The following is a 17,012-nucleotide window of genomic DNA, read 5'->3' on the forward strand; positions in this document are numbered from 1 at the left end:
CCTTGCGTCGGAGATTCAGCAGGGACGGCGGAGATGGTGAGGTCCGGTGGCTGAGGCGCTGTCGGAGATGGAGCAGGGACGGCGGAGATGGTGAGGTCCGGTGAAGGAGCTAGACGAAACAGAGAAAAATAGCAGTGAGAGAAAGAGAGAGCCAGAGATAGAGTGAGAGAGAGAGATAGAGAGATAACCTGGTGGCCGGAGCAGGGACGGTAGCAGTGGTGACTGAGGATGTCGGACCTGAGGCGAGGTCCGGTGGCCAGATGAGGCGGAGGTCCGGTGGCCGGGTACGAGGCGGAGGACCTGAGACGCGCGGTAGCTTGTGGTGGTCGGCGAAGGAAGAGGCCGAGAAGAGAGGGACGGAGGAGAGGGTGGTCGGAGTCGGCTTTAAGACCGGAGAAGGGAAGTTAGCAGAGAGGGAGAGAGATAAAAACTGGGTTTGAGCGGCTGGAGAAAAAAGGGTCGACCTGCGTTTTTAAACAAACCCTAATAATCAGGTGCGACTTAGTCGCACCTGATAACTCTTCAGGAGCGACTAGTCGCACCTGATACCTCTACCGATGCGACTAGTCGCACCGGATTATAATTAAAAAAAAAAAAAAAAATTCATTCGCCACGTTAGATTAATGAAATAAAAGAGGGGGAGATGAGGCCCGCCTAAAAATTTAAAACTATCTGATGCGACACAGTCGCACCTGAAAGTTTCAACATATTTTCAGGTGCGACTAGTCGCATCGGATTGTCAAAATCAAAAGACAATTTGAGCGAATTTTTTCGGCTTCTGATGGACTATCCGATGCGACTAGTCGTATCTAAAAGTTATTTAGATGCGACTAGTCGCATCTGATAGTCTTGCGCATCAGAAAACCAATTTTGTAGTAGTGTTAGAGCATCTAACGGAGTTAAAATAAGGGAGCCCGAGCAAAATAGCAAAGTCAAACGTTGTAATTGTCAAAATAGCCAACTTTTGGTTTATTTTTAATGTGTAGCCAATATACCACATTAACAGTAAAAAAATACAAATTTGCCCTTTATTTAAATAATATCAAATCAAAATATTTGGAAGATTCCCGCGTCCAGAAAAGAAAGAAATGAAATTGGAATCGCATGAATAAATGCCAACTAAAACAGATTCACCGTGATAAATGCATATCTAACAAATCCACCGTGATAAATGCTTATCTAACAAATCCACCGTGATAAATGCTTATCTTTCAAACACTCAACCAAATCTACACCGCACGATAAAAAATTCAAAAACAAAGTCAATTAACAGCAATTAACAGATATTAACGTTAATTAATATCATAATTGAAATCGTTCAAAAACCTACATAACAACAATTAACAGATATTAACGTTAATTAACAGGATTGAAAATCGTTCCATACATGAATCAGCTGGGAAGAACAAGTCCACATCGTACATTAGACATCAGCTGGGAAGGAGGATTTTCCTCTGCCGCCCTTTGATCCCCTTTGTCGCATTCACGAGGCACTGTCGGCAGTCATTCTTCGACAGGTCCGGCGTGCACTGCGCCAACTCGTACACCACCTCCGACCCCGGATCCAACTTCTTCCCCGCCGCGAACTTCCTGCCCTCGGAGTTCGCCGCCTTCACTGCAATCTCCGACAACAGGGCCTTCACTGCGATCTCCGACAACAGGCTATACGCCGTCAGCACGATCTGGTTGTCACCGCCGCTCGAGGCCCGCGAGAGGTTCGTCGGGGCGATCTGGTTGTCGCCGCCGCTCGAGGCCTGCGAGAGGTTCGTGGGGCGAGGCTCAGGACTGCATACACGGGGCTCTTTTCTTTTTGTAGTAATAATAATATTGGGCAATTAAACGTGAAAATTCTGTTAAACAAGCATTAAAAGTGGATCATTGGTTGACTTTTTCATTTTGATTCTTTCAGTTTATATAAAACCAACGTTAAAAAAAAATAAGGGCAATTTAGGTAGAAAAAACACATCTGATTTGCCAGCTCACCCATATTGGCTATTCTGCAAAAGTTTCTCAAAGGTTGGCTATTTTGCAATCTAAACGTTTGGACATGGCTAGTTCGTCTAATTTTTCTTAAAAAAAAGGTAGTTTAGATCAACATAGTTAAAAACCACATTCCAATTGTGTCATCTGCTATGCATAACATCAAATTAAAAATTCAGATATACTATTTACACTAAATTTAACATGGATAATATTATCAGCACTCGCTGTAATAAAGATGGGTCCCACTTTTTAAAGGATAATAGCACAAAAATAGAATTTAAAATTACACCATCTCGAATGGACAATATTTCTATAAATGATAAATGGCACAAATAATCTCTGACATTCTATGACTATGTCATTTTTGTCTTCAGTATTTTTTTTAAGGATAATTTTAGTCCCTAATTTATTGCTTTTGTAGCGTTTTGGTCTGTTTCGAATAAGCAAATTTTGATAACAAAATTTAACATCTAAACAAATATATTCACAAACATAAATAGTTTGTTTATTATAATTAACTTCGTTTCATTCACCGCATTTTAAGTTGATAAGGTAGTTGAATTTTCTAATTTAAAAAAAATTAAGGATTAAAATGTGGCAATCATAAAATTAGAGACCATTTACGCCAAAAAAAAAAAAAAAGCTTTATAAATTAATAAGATCGTATATTATACTTTTTATGCTTTGGAGCATTCTAATAAAGATTTGCAAAACAGTGTTTTCTCGGATCTGTTGAAAGTGAAGGACTTGCAGAGTGTCACCTGTTTCGAAATGAATGTCCTCCGCAGAAAGGATGTTCTTTTAGTCCTTGACAATGTTAATGACGCGACGCACCTGGACTATCTGGCCAAAGACCGTGATTGGTTCGGTCCAGGTAGTAGAGTTGTTGTGACGACCAGAGATTTGCAAGTGCTCAAGAATATCCCAGCTGACGAAATACACGAAATTGAGGAATTGAGTTCCAAGGACGCGCTTCGGCTCTTTCTCTCGAAAGCATTTAATACTGGAGGAGAATCTCCGGCCGAGGAATACGTGAAGCTGGCGATCGAAATTGTCGAGAGATATGCCAAAGGCAATCCGTTGGCTCTCACGGTTTTGGGTCGGCACTTGTGTTCAAGGAGCATCGAAGAATGGAAAAGTGAAATGGATTTACTTGAAAAATCTCCACACGAAAAAGTCCAAGCCATATTGATAGCAAGCTACGACGGGCTGGACCAGGGTAAGAAAGACATATTCCTTGATTTCGCCTGCTTCTTCAAAGGCACAAAAAGAAAATATGTGGAAAAGAAACTCAATTACCAATATGATGGGGTAGCCATTAGAATTCGTGTACTCATTGATAGGGCTCTCGTAACTATGAATGATAGCGGTGAGATCTCGATGCATGACTTGATCCAAGAAATGGGCCGAGCAATTGTTCGCCAAGAATCAAATGATCCGGGAGAGCGCAGTAGATTGTGGTCTGCATCGGATTTTCGCGATGTATTGGAAGATGATTGTGTAAGTTATGCTTATAATCAAGATGCTTTCGAGCTTATTTGTAGCAGCAATTACGTTTATTGTTGTATGACTAGTAATAATATGTGCTCATTTATTTTCCATGATTTGTGAACAGGGGACTAACAAAATTCAAGGAATTTACTTGAATGACAATGAAATATCTGATTCATTGACCACAAACCCTCTGGTCTTTAAGAAAGTGTGTAATCTATGGTATCTCGATATTTTATATATGGATCGTAGAATCAACGTCCTGTTCCCTGAAGGTCTTGATTATCTTCCCCATAAACTGAAATATTTACGCTGGCAACATTGCCCATTGAAATCCTTGCCACATAGTTTTAATCCGAAGAATCTATATCTCAGAAATTATAGTAATTATTTGTACCTTTTTTTTTTTTTTTTTTTTCCTTTTAAATTGCTTGTAATAGTGGTTTTTTAAAACCTTTGTAGAAATAACATGTCTAAATATTTTTATCGCGAAAATGGTTTTTTCAGTTTGTGAATAATCATTTTTCTTTATGCTTACACATATATTTATTTTAAAAATTGAATTCATTTAATTTGTTTTATTTTTACATTTTTTTAAATAATTGTTTACTGTTTGAAAAATACTATTTTAGTAATAAAATCAATTTTGGAGCTATTTCGTAAATAATCATTAAAAATATGTGAGGAAAAAAAAGAATGTTAAAGAGCTAATACTTCAACTACCTCACATTTGTAGCTGCCATGGATACCAGGCAGGAAGCCTGAGCTTTTTTTTTTTGGGATATCCATTTTCCTGTAAAGATGGATACGATATTCCGACATAGTGGCGTCTTGGTACCACATGTATAGCCCCTCAAAAAAAAAATGTTGCACTTTTTGCTAGTTTATTTATTTATTTATTTTTCCTTCAAATTTACAAATCAGCTCGCCTTGAATTATTTTCGCATGTTAACCCCTTTAATTTAGATTCTTGGCATCGTGCTAATTGGTGCTAAGAAGCATGTCTTCTATTTCCGATCACTTATTCGGTTCGACTAATCACGTAAAATACATTTTACTTTTCATATAGGATTTGAAACACTTGAAAGTCTTGTGTCTCGTTTATTGTTACAAGTTGACTCAACTTCCTGATCTCTCGAGTGCCTCAAAACTTGAGCGCTTGGATCTCAATGGTTGTTTGGGACTGAAGCAGCTACCGGACCTCTCTAGCGCCTCAAATCTCAAATACTTGGTTCTCAAACTTTGTAATCAATTGAATCAACTCCCAGATCTCTCTTGCTTCCCAAATCTCGAAGAGTTGACCATCAGTAAATGCCCGAACCTAAATCAAATACCGGATCTCTCTCACAACTCAAAGCTCGAGTCCTTGGATCTCAGTCATAGCTCAGGCCTCAATCAACCAGATCTCTCTCGCACCTTAAATCTCAAGTACTTGAATCTCAGCTTCATCTCGAGCATCAACGAATTTCCATTTCTTCCGAATCCAAGCAGCATAAATTACTTATGCATGTCTAGCACAGGAATAATGGAGGTTCCAGTATCCATCGAGAGTTACACTCACCTTATGATGTTGTATTTTGATGGTTGTCATGGCCTTACAACACTTCCAACTTCCATATGCAAATTAAAGTCCCTAAAGCTTCTTTCAATGAAAAACAGCTCACGGTTGGAACACTTCCCTGAAATTTTGGAGCCTATGAAGTGTTTGCAAGAGCTCTGGCTGGACGGGACTGGGATAAAAGAGTTACATCCATCGATCGAGAGGCTGACCGGGCTCCAAAGGCTAGGCCTCGAGCATTGTGGAAATCTCGAGAAACTTCCAGATACGATCTTCAAGATGTGGTGTCTCGGAAAAAAGTGAACATCAGTGGTCGTCAAAAACTCAAATACTCTCTGAAGATTCCACTCTCAATAAAGCATGTTAATGCAGGTCAACCAATATTGCAGTTAACAGACGATCGTCCTCAAATTTTCCATGTCGAACAACATATAAAAAAGCATCACGCTGCATCAGATTGTCAGTCAGTGGAGAGCGTTTCGGAGCCATTTGTTTCATTCTTCGAACGTTATGAACTCGATTCTTCCAATGTACTTGCGGAATTTCAGAGAATAGTTTTTGGTGGCAACATTCTACCATTACAACATCTTATGCATAGTAGAGATCAGTGGCTACAAGGAATAAAGGTACCTGTTTTTATGTTTTCTTGCCCGGAAATGGCGGCAAAAATACTCAAAGTTTGCTTTAACTGATATTTATATACTCATTCTTTTTTTTTTCCTGGGCAAAAATACCTCATGTTACAAATTTAGTTACGCGTAAATACTTCCATCGTTAAAATTTATGTTTGAACTTAACGGTGCAAGTAATTACGTGCTAATTCCTGGCCCCCCAAAATAAATTACACTTTCAATTTTAAACAAAGAGCTTTTCTGTCTTGTTAGACATGATAAATCACTTTTAGTTTATAGTAAGAGCTTTTCTATGTTTTTAGACATGATATAAATCAGTTTTTAGTTTTATACTAAGACCATATACAACTCACTCTATAATAGGAAACCCACTTCTAATAAAGTAAGTATAATATGATGGGTCTCGGGCAAAATATTTTCTTTCTTTCTGTCATTTGATCTTTTAAAAAGAAAATGACACAAAATTGAAATTCGATTTTTAACAACATGCGCTAAAACTTCCTGTTAACTCTATTTGAGATGCTCTAACATTTTTTTTTCTCATCTGCGGCAGTTTGACCGATTTCGCGAGGTTGACATGTGTTTTCCGGGGAGCGACACCCCGAACTCGTTTTTCCATCAAATAAAGGGACACTGTTTGGACGTGATACTGCTTCCAGGGTGGTATAACTCCGATTTCGTAGGCTTCGCCATGTGTGCTCTCATTTCGTTCGGTGACCGGGACTCCCGTTATACAGCACTCAACCTCGTGGCGTCATCGCAATTTTTTACAGGGGAATCGCCCGATATTAGTATCACAAAGGTACACCGGGGTGTTCACTTTCACTCGATCAATAATGGCGGGGATTATGTTGTGATGAAATCCTTTCACGAGGACTGCAGCGATGTTTCTGATGCAAGGATCGCCCAATTCAACATTTACGGGGGAGCTATGAACTCTTCTAACTAAAGGAGGACGTTCGAATAAAAAAAATTCGGGGTCCGTTTGATTTATCGTCGAGATGTGTGGGATTTTCTGACGTCAAATGATACGGTTCTTAAACTTGACATGTTCACCTATGTCTTTCCAGATGAAGAAAATCAAGCCCCCGTAATTATGAGAGAGATGCAGAGTAGACGGACAATGAGTACGTGGACCTCGGCTTCATCTCGAACGTCAACGAATTTCCATTGGGGATTACACTAACGTTATGGTGTTGTATTTTGATGATTGTCATGGCCTTAAAACCCTTCCAACTGCCATATGCAAATTAAAGCTTCTAAAGCTTCTTTCACTGAAGAACAGCTCACAGTTGGAATACTTCCCTGAAATTTTGGAGCCTATGGAGTGTTTACAAGAACTCTGGCTGGACGGGACTGGGATAACAGAATTACATCCATCGATTGAGAGGCTGACCAGGCTCAAAACTCTAAGCCTCGAGGATTGTAGAAAGCTCGAGAACCTTCCAGAGACGATCTTCAAAATGTGGTCTCTCGATAACGTGTGCATAAGTGGTTGTCAAAGACTCAAATCCCCTCCGAAGCTTATATTCTCAATAAAGCATGGCAATACAAGTCGACCACCAGACAATCGTCTTCATTTTGCCTATGTCGAACAACATATACAAAAGCATATCGTTGCAAGAGATTGTCAGTCAGCGGAGAGCACTTGGAAGCCAGTTATTACATTTTCCGAACGCTTTGAACTCGATTTTGCCAACGTACTTGCGGAATTTCAGAGAAGAGTTTTTGGTGGCAACGTTTTGCGGATAGCATCACAACCAAGAGGATTAAAGGTGCTTGCTTTTCTCTGTTTTTAGACATGATTAATAACTTTTCGTTTGATACTAATAGAGTCTCCAATCAAGAAACAGTGCAAACTTTTTTTTATACTAGTAATGACATTGAATTATTGAGAATTTTTTTTTTTTTTTGTTTTAATCTTTTCTGACACTGAATTGAGATTTTACAAAAAAAATATTTCAATCCTTGCAATAATATATATATATTTCAATACGGTGTCAAACTGTTGTTTTAAAATTTTGTTTCTAATTTAAAAGGAAAAATATCATATGTCTTCTCTATGTTTAAGTGAAATGCGGGGTTTATTATCAGAGTCTCTAAAAATAATTTAAGTATCCTTTAGCATCAATATTAATATCAATTATATACCCTAAAACGCATTTACCTATCAATACCCTTCTTTTTAAAAGATTTTGTTAGACTTTTCAAATAAATATTTTCGTTTGACCATTGTACACCTAATGAAATCACCTTTGTATTTTTATTTTCTAAAAAGTAAATCAAAACAATTATAAAAGAAAAAGAAAAAAGGTAATCTCTGATCATGCAACCCTAAAATGAGAATCTTAAAAACTAAATGAAATGAGTTAAATTCTTAAAAAAAAAAAAAAAAAAAAAAAAAAAAAAAAAAAAAAAAAAAAAAAAAATTGACTAGAATCTTAAATTACTTTTTTATAAAATGAAACTTTAACTAAATTTTTTTTAAAAAAATTAGAGAATTAGCTAGTTTGCTACAAATTCTTTTACATTAAAAACTACAACACAGTAAGAAATGATCTAATGGCAACGTCTATTTTATGCTATTTGTCTTCGAACAGAGGGGACCCACCTCTATTAAAGTGAGTATCAATAATAGGATGTGTTGTGCTAAAGTGAATATTTTTTAAACAAAAGGAGTTGATTTGTAAATTTTCAAAGTAAAAAAAAAAGAGAAAAACAAATTAAATTTGGTAAAAAGTGTAAAAAAAAAAAATTTTGAAGGGTGCTTAAGCCATTGGTGGGTTTCAGAGCATCTCAAATGGAAAATTCTAAAAATAGAATTGAAATTTTCTAAGAGTTAAACAAAAATTAAATTTGAGTAAAAAGTATAATAAAAAAATAAATAAAAAATTTGAAGGGTGCTTAAGCCATTAGTGAGTCTTAGAGCATCTCCAATGGAGAATTCTAAAAATAGAGTTGAGATTATCTAAGAGTGTGTTTTGTTGGGGGTAATATTAATTACATTCTCGGAAATCTTAAAATTACATTATTTGGTTGGAGATAGTTTTAAAAAATATTTCCGAGAATGTAATTACCTATCATCATAAATATATATATATATATATATATATATATATATATATATATATATATATATATATATATCGTGTGGATAAAATGGAAAGCCTTTTTTAGTTTTAGATGTTAAAGATTGTTTCCACATTCTTGTATTTTTTTTTTGTTTAAGAAGTATTTATATATAAATTATTCTATCCAAATTATTTTTATTTTAGTTTTTAATTTTTATGTTTATGTTTCTCTTTGATAAATTATTATAAAGATATATTTGTTTTGTATTTTTATCTTGTCAAATATAAGATTCCCATGAATTTATTTAAAGGAATAAGTTTTACAACCAAACACTGTAATATCGCATTCTTGAGAATGAGATTACTTTAATGAAATACTCGAAAATGTGATTACATTCTATATATTACGTCAAACCATACAAACCCTAAGAGTAAAACTCTAAAATTTTATATTTGGTGTAATTTTAACACCAAATAAATAGTGTTTTTTAAGATACACCAAATGAGTAATGTTGCACCAGATTTAGTATAACACTATTTATTTAAGTTCAAAATTACATCATGTATTTAAACATTATTTTAATCTAATTAATTCATGATCCATAATTAAAAATACATATTTTAATTAATCGAAGTTTTATTGATATTTTTTTAATTGTTTCGATCTTTACTCATAATTCAAATTATTCCTTCAATATAACTTGAATAACTTAGTATGCTTATTTTATAGTAATTTTTTTTATAATAGTTAATTCAATTAATTATATGTAAACTTCATATTTATGTTTTTTTTATGATGTACTATTTAATTTTTTTTAAAAAAATTGTATTATCTATGTAATGAAGTTTATTAAATTTTCACTTTTTATAATTGTATGTTAAATTTTTAAATAATTTATTATTAATTTATACTATATGTTATAGATCATTACTAGATAAAATATAATTACATATATATATATATATATATATATAATTAGATATATACTTAGTAACTAATATAGCTAAGAAACTTCATCTTATACGCATATTTTTAGAAGATTTTATTTGGTTTAAAATATGGTGTTTTACTATTGAAGTAAAATAAAAATTAAGTGTAAAAATTACATTATATTTTATATTAAAAAAGAAAAACACGCTAAAGTTGTGTTATCATTGGATTGGAGATGGTCTTAGTTGGCTCCATATGTAGTCTATATTGGAGTGGCTTTTAACAATATTTGCCAAAACTTCCTATTAATTCCATTTGAGCTACTAACAATGGGTCCTTTTTCTCATCTACTGCAGTTGCACCGAGTTCGCGAAGTTGACATGTGTTTTCCGGGGGACGATATCCCAAAATCGTTTTTCCATCAAAAAGAGGGAGATTTTTTGGATTTGTGGCTGCTTCCAGGGTGGTATAACCCCAGTTTCATAGGCTTCGCTGTGACTGCTCACATTTCATTTGGTGACCATGACTCTGTTTATAGACGAGTTACACTCTCGGTGCTATCGCAATTTACAATATTAGAGGGATCCAACCTTGTCACAAAGATACACAGGTTTTTAGAATTTAACTCGATCAATAATGGCGGTGATTACGTTTTGATGCAATCCTTTCACGCGGAATGCAGCGACGTTTCTGGTGCAACGCAGGTCCGTTTCAACGCCGGAGGGTTTGTTATTAACTCTTTAGGCGTGAAAGAGGACTTTCGAGTAAAAAAAATTGGGGTCCGCTTGCTTTATTGCAAAAATGCAGAGCAATTTCACTTGTTAGATGCTGAGGTTCTGACGCTTGACTTCCACGCATTCAAATTTTTAAACGACGAACTCGAATCAGACGAAATTTTGAGAGAGTTACGGAGAAGAGAGGCAGAGACACAGATTGTCAAGGAAAGAATAAAAAATTACGTCTTACTTGAGAGAGAGAGGAGTAGACCGACGATTGAATGGATGGAAACGTACATGCCAGAAAAGATATGTACATGCGAGAGTTGTCAAGAACAGGAATAGAGAGATTGGGAGTAGAGTGACGACAGAATCGATAAAGCCTACAAAGTTTATTTTGTCTATTTTTTATTTAGGAAAAATGGTATGAACTAGCCAATCTCAAACTATTGTTTTTGCAAAATAGCCATAGTTTCATTTGTTTGGTAAAATAGCCATCTCTAAAAAATTTAATCAGATCATTTAAAAAAAAAAAAAAAAACTTTTTAATCTTGTCGATCGGCCTGGAATAATCGTCAACCTCTCTCTCTCTCTCTCTGCAATTCCTTTCTCCAGACTCGACTTCCATGGCTTCCTCGATAATCAACTCGCCTGCGAACGCCGGAGCAACGGTGAAGAGCCTAGACTGTCAGCAATTCGCCGGTCTGAGGCCGTCGAACGCCGCCAAGAGCTTGAGTTTCTCTCGGAGCTCGGCCAGGCTCAGTCATGGCGTTCGGTTCTCTGTGAGAGCGAGCAGTGCTAACAACGCGCCGAATCAGAAGCTAGGGCTCACCGACGCCGAGTGCAAAGCCTGAATCGTCGATCGGCCTGAAGGTTATCTCGATCGAGTCCTTCTCGAGCTTAGGGTTTCGTCTACAGAGACTATGAACTCGGCGGAGCTGAGATCGTAGCTCGGGGAAGCGAAATGGGAGAAGTGGAGACGTACTATGTGAGTCCTGTTTCGTTTGATTCGAAACGCGTAGCTCGAAACGGCGGTGAAGACCCTGGCGGTTCCGTAGAGAGCGTTGGATCTGATGAATTTCCAGATCGTCATTAAATTTAATCCTGCCTTCATTAATTTTAATCTTGTCTTCATTAGATATAGTAAAATAGCCAAGTACTACGATTAATTTTAATCCTGCCTCGATTAATTTTAATCCAGCCGTCATAAACCTTACATTCTGTCTTTATAGTTCGTTGAGATTAAATTTAATCCAACCTAGATTAATTTGGCTAGTTTGCTTATAGTTGACAAATTATGGCTATTTTGCAAAAGCTTAAGTTCTATTTGGCTATATAGCCGCTTGACCCTTTTATTTATTACTATTTTAGTTTTATTTTGTTTATTGCTTATTGTATGTATTTATTCGTGATATTAATTATGATCTAACTCGTCTCTTTAACGAATTACTGGAAGGCATTGAATGCTCTTCGTACAGTAAAATAATATACGTTATATATTTTACATATAAAATATACAATATAATTAGTCAAATAAGCCACTTAAAGGTTAAGAATTGTTATATAGTTAATATTTTGTAAAATTTGTGTAAATAGCAACGTCAATTTATTTACAACGCTAAAAAAAAAAACCAAAAAAAATATTCTCATCTACTTTGAGTTTTTTTTTTTTTTTTTTTTTTTTTGGAGTACCGTAAATTAGGAATTTTGAATTTTCACAGAAAGCAAGTTTTGTTTTTTTTCCTCTTTCACCCGCACAAGAGCTTGGTTGATATCACTAGCTAAGAAAGGGAAAAAAAAAACATGAAATCCTATTCGTATTAATTCAACTATAAAAATTGAAACTATGAACAAAAAAAATAAATAAATAAAATCCTAAACAAGCATATATCCTGCTGAAAAATAAATGAATAAAGAGGAAGCAAATATATGATGATAATCTTGTCTTCTCCTTCTTGGGCCGCCTTCCTTCCGAAAAACATGGGTATATCATCGATGAGTATCACCTCAGAACTTTTTTTTTCGTCTTCTCCTTTTTAACGTTTTAACGAATTTCGTCGTTTTCCCCTTTCTCGTCGTTGTTTTCACGAATTTCATCCTCTCTCTTTTGTCGTTTTCATGAATTCCGTCATTTTTTCCCTTTTGTCGTTTTTCCAAATTTCGTCGTTTTTACGAATTTCGTCGTCGTTTTCCTTTTTGTCGTTTAATAATGAACTTTGTCGTTTTTACGAATTTCGTCGTTTAACCATTTATGTCGTTTTTACAAACTCCGTCGTTTTATCCTTGTCGTTTTTAACGAATTTCGTCATTTCTTGGTCGTTTTCTTCTTTTTGTCGACGAACTTCTTTGCCAAACCCGAATAAGGCACGTAGAGAACGAGGGAGTGGAATTGTGATGAGGCTCGTGTCTTTCAGAGAGGGAATTGAAAATCTCAATGACCACCTGGACCGAGACGGACAGAGTCATGGCCTTCACTTTCCTCTCAACAAAGCTATTTCCGAGTGTGGGAATCGCGTTTTCACAACCGAGCGCGGAGAAATTATGGTCAACTCAGTCATGGACTCAGTCAACAGCTTTGGAGGGTCGGTTCCAGAACTCTAATTTCAGAGAAAAAGAGAGAGAATCTGCGGCTTGAATCATCGAGATACCGAAGGAATCGAATTAATTTCAAATCAGAGCCAAAACTCTATTTAGATACAAAATAGAGTCAACTCAACATAAACGTATTGTCGTACAAGCTAATAGACTTTAGAAAAACGACATTTAGTGCTGGTAATAGCTAAGATACCGTACACGCTAAGTAACCAACCAAACTCTATCAAACTACAGATATACATACACTCCAAAAGCTGTGGACGAGCTGGGGTTGGCCGGTGTTTAATGGTGGACGGCTGACAGCGGGAGAGAGCTTTTTTTATATAAAAAATTCGTGAAGTAGGTCTAGGGGTCGTGGTCGTGGCTATGGTCAGCGAGGCTTTCAATCTAACAAGCCACAGTGTCAAGTGTGTGGAAGGATTGGTCATCTCGCTCTTCAATGCTTCTATCGATTTGATGAGTCCTTCAAAGGCCATGTGCAACTTCAATCAGCTGGACCACATGCTCACTCAACTGGTCAAGCTCAAGGAAATGTTGCAGCGGTGACTCCACAAGACGTTCAAAGTAACAACGGGCACACACAAGAGCACTCCTGGTACACACCAGACTCAGACTGGTATCCGGATTCTGGAGCAACAAATCACGTTACAGCTGACCTTCAGAACCTCGATCTCAAGTCTGAGTATCATGGCGCCGAACAGCTGCATGTTGGTGATGGTAAGGGACTTTTGATTAAACATATTGGTCATTCATCGTTCAAATCTCCTATGTCTAGTCATAAACTTCAACTCAAAACACTTCTTCATGTCCCTGATATTACCAAAAATTTGCTTAGTGTGTCTAAGTTCTGTTCAGATAATGATGTGTTGTTTGAATTTCATGCATCTCATTGTTTTGTCAAGGACCAGAGTACCAGGACTATTCTTGTGAGACCCGACTTTTGTACACGTCAGCATCTGTAAAAATTTCCTCTCATTAATAAATAAAGGAAATTTTCTTCTCTCTTTATGTGAATGAATTATAAGAATTCACAATAAGGAAATGGTGAGTTTTGATAATTCGAATATAAGGAAAAGGATTTTTGAAAGCACTTGAATGTTGGAATAAAGTTAAGTGCTTGAGAACGAAGGAAATAATATTTGAGGGTGACGAAATTTCGGAATAAAGATATTCGAGTAAACCGGATATTATTTTTTGAATAAAATTACTCGGAATGTACTCGGAGATTAAAAATCTCAAGAGTGAAAATAAATTCTGAAATCCCTTAAATATATTCAAGGTAACGAGAATTAATGAGAATTTTCTCGGTTATTTTTCGAGATTATTTTCAATTAATTAAGGACGAGACTGTGAGGTTTTTAGTCTGAAAGGACTAAAGTGCAAGAAAATGAAGGACGAGATTGAAAGAAAAGAGTAAAGAGGGGTTATTTTAAGAGAGACGTGTCACAAATCGGGTGGGCCACCTGTACACGTGTGGCTTAGTGAGGAGTCGCCACGTGGTTTATGTATTCCACTAATCCTCGTTCTTACACAGCCACCTCACGTTCTCTCTCTCTTCCCTTCTTTCTTTCTTTTCTTCTTCTTCCTCTGCTTCTCCTGACCCGCGCGAGACCCACCTGCAACACAGAGAAAAAAAAAAACTCTCGGTCATCTCCTTCAACCTCACCGAGCCCACCATCACCGCCATCTCCTTTCTCTTCTTCTTCTTCCTTTCTTCTTGTCGCGCGCCATCTCCGCCGTGAGTCCCCGTCGCCGCGCGCTTCAGGCTGAGGAGAACGAGACGTCGCCGTGACGCCGGACCAAGAGGAAAAACGTCGGGGAAGTGGGAGAGCTCACCAAGGACGCCTAATTTCACGATTTGAGATCTAGACGGACGAACGGAAACCGGACGAGGCGAAGGCGACGAAGCCGGTTTTGAAGATTCTAAGAAAGAGTTATCGAAATTAAAGCTCGATTAACTCTTCTCTCGCCGCTTCAGGACGTGCTAAAGGTCTCGGGAAGCGTGTAAAGCAAAGTGTCCTCCGGAATTCATCGAGTTCTCCGACGAACTATTCCGGGTAAGTGGGATTTAAGTTTGAGGCGCCAAAAGGGGAATGGTGCCTAGTAGAATAATTGTTTATGTTTCTTCGTTTAATCCTAAAACAAAGAGAAACCCTCAGTTAGACAAGATGGCCGAATAAGGCTTCGGCCACTAACTAATAAGATAAATAAATGGTAGGGTTAAACGATTAGCGGGTTAAGAACCTTGAAGCCTTTAAAACTATGTTAAGCTTCTGTTATAGGTTTTACCCCTTCGTCCTGATGAGAGGACAACAGGAGGAGGAAAGACGGTGTCCTTCGGATTCAATCCCGAGAGGAACTGTTCTAGGAGAAGGTCCAGCCTCACAGCTGTCGACAACTCCTTCTAAAATACTTAAAGAGCCATACAGTGAAATTAGTAATGTTAATGATGGGCTTTATCCCGATAAGATCTCCTCCTGTAATAAGATAGACAGGTAGGCTGTAGACAGCTCCTGTAAAACATAACGAACTCTTGTCGGCAATGTAGCGAGTGGCATTCCCGAAGGCCCTTTAATGGGAAGTCGATGGGTGGCTTCAGGTAAGTCGATGGGTGGCTTACCTGTCCTGAAGGAAATATGAACCCTGGATCGACCAGGGATTGGTGAGGGTTTGATTCCTTCTACCAAACGCGCGCTAAGGCCCTCCTACATGTGCTAGTGGATCCCAGACGTTAAAACTTCGGCCTCCTGAGGGCTAGGCTCAAGTTCTCAGAATGGTTTACTCATCTCTCATGAACGGTTGCGGACTGAAGTGTTGATTGGCCAGTCCACTGATGTAAGGCGCCGGTATGAGCGAGATGGATGAGTTTCTAGGAAGACGGTTGTTAGCCGGATTCCTATATGATTATGTGTTTGATTGTTTTAGAATGAGGTTCTAAAACTGAATATGTCTCTGTTGATTGAATGAGATTTTTGTTATCCTGATTGAATAATGGAACTTCTTTATTCTTCTGAATCTATTACCTGCTGTCATCTGCATTTTATCATCTGCAACCATGCATCTCATGTAGTGCTAGGTTAGATATCCTGCTTACTGAGTCGGTGTGACTCACCCCTTAAATCCCTCTCCTTGTAGATAAAGGAAAAGCTCAGGCGAAGCAGGAGTGCTAGTCAAGGTAGATCTCATGACGACCTGTGGCATAGGAAATGTCTTTTTGGGAAATGGGTATCAGGTTTTTGAAAACCGAGCTTATATGCTCGTGAAAGTTTTATATAGCTTATGGATAGCAAGCTAGGGTAGTCCGCATTTTTGTAACCCTTTTAAAAGCGAAAAATTTTACCAGTTTTTAGCGGACTAGCTCTAGAAACCTTTGTTATTCCTTATATGTAAATTAAATTTATTTCCGCTGTTGTTCAATAAACGTTTTGTAAATGACGTTTGAAAATGTTTTATATTCATTTCGTTTGAAAATATAAATGGTTATGAAAATGTTACGAGAAAGGTCGCGATCCGAGGGCGACGGGTGTCCTGCGGGTCGTGACAGAGTTTTTGGTATCAGAGCCACAGGTTTAGTCGTTTCTGTAGACTGTGAGATCTATTAGTTGACTTAGCATCTTGTTTACGGTCTGAGTGTCTACATGTGTGATTCTTTTTTATGGTTACTAGGAGTATGAGGGTATCAATTTGTCGGTGTGCTGTGTTTCCTGTTTGGATTCGTTGGAGAATATGTACGATATCTTGAGCTTTCTGGCATCGTTCAGTTTCTGACCTGGCTATTGTTATGTGATTCCTTTAGAATCTGGGAGTAATGGCAGAAGAAGAGGAAAGTCTTGACGCTCGTATCGCAAGGATAGAGCAATCGTTGGAACGACAGGCTAGAGAAGCGCAGCAAAGGAATGAGCAAACGGAGAGACAGAATCGTTTGATGGCATTGCTGCTTGAGCGAATGGATCAGCAGGTTCTACCGGATCCTCCTCTAGCTGCCGAGAACCAATCTCAAGAACCTCTTCCAGCCTTACCGGTAGTGAGAGCGGA

The 17,012-nt window shown here is 37.4% G+C and overlaps 2 protein-coding genes across 2 annotated transcripts; both read left to right on the plus strand.

Moving 5' to 3' along the window:
- The first annotated feature begins 2,184 nt into the window (after window positions 1–2,184).
- LOC149394371 (disease resistance-like protein DSC1) lies at window positions 2,185–7,463 on the plus strand. The gene is made up of 8 exons (XM_089618323.1): window positions 2,185–2,209; window positions 2,687–3,483; window positions 3,599–3,867; window positions 4,299–4,308; window positions 4,544–5,318; window positions 5,405–5,658; window positions 6,218–6,455; window positions 6,793–7,463. Exons 1-8 carry the CDS (start codon window positions 2,185–2,187, stop codon window positions 7,461–7,463), a joined length of 3,039 nt encoding a protein of 1,012 aa, XP_089474449.1.
- A 5,313-nt stretch (window positions 7,464–12,776) lies between these two features.
- On the plus strand, window positions 12,777–14,394 carry LOC149394372 (uncharacterized). The gene is made up of 3 exons (XM_089618324.1): window positions 12,777–12,964; window positions 13,321–13,694; window positions 14,318–14,394. The coding sequence occupies exons 1-3, from the start codon at window positions 12,777–12,779 to the stop codon at window positions 14,392–14,394; spliced, it is 639 nt and encodes a 212-aa protein (XP_089474450.1).
- The last annotated feature ends 2,618 nt before the right edge of the window (window positions 14,395–17,012 follow it).

This window comes from Urtica dioica, chromosome 6 (genome assembly GCF_054948205.1).
Source record: "Urtica dioica subsp. dioica isolate 48M chromosome 6, U.dioica_male_clone48M_v1_H2, whole genome shotgun sequence".
In the NCBI taxonomy this organism is placed as follows: Eukaryota; Viridiplantae; Streptophyta; class Magnoliopsida; order Rosales; family Urticaceae; genus Urtica; species Urtica dioica.

What these genes read in the sequence shown, in the direction of transcription:
- LOC149394371 (XM_089618323.1), top strand. Translation starts at nt 2,185, where the DNA reads ATGGATAATATTATCAGCACTCGCT. An exon ending in AGTGGCTACAAGGAATAAAG is followed by an intron (nt 5,659 to 6,217) that starts GTACCTGTTTTT and finishes CATCTGCGGCAG; the next exon opens with TTTGACCGATTTCGCGAGGT. An exon ending in AGGGGAATCGCCCGATATTA is followed by an intron (nt 6,456 to 6,792) that starts GTATCACAAAGG and finishes ACGGACAATGAG; the next exon opens with TACGTGGACCTCGGCTTCAT.
- LOC149394372 (XM_089618324.1), top strand. Translation starts at nt 12,777, where the DNA reads ATGAGGCTCGTGTCTTTCAGAGAGGGAATTGAAAATCTCAATGACCAC. An exon ending in TCAGTCAACAGCTTTGGAGG is followed by an intron (nt 12,965 to 13,320) that starts GTCGGTTCCAGA and finishes TTCGTGAAGTAG; the next exon opens with GTCTAGGGGTCGTGGTCGTG. An exon ending in ACAGCTGCATGTTGGTGATG is followed by an intron (nt 13,695 to 14,317) that starts GTAAGGGACTTT and finishes CAATTAATTAAG; the next exon opens with GACGAGACTGTGAGGTTTTT.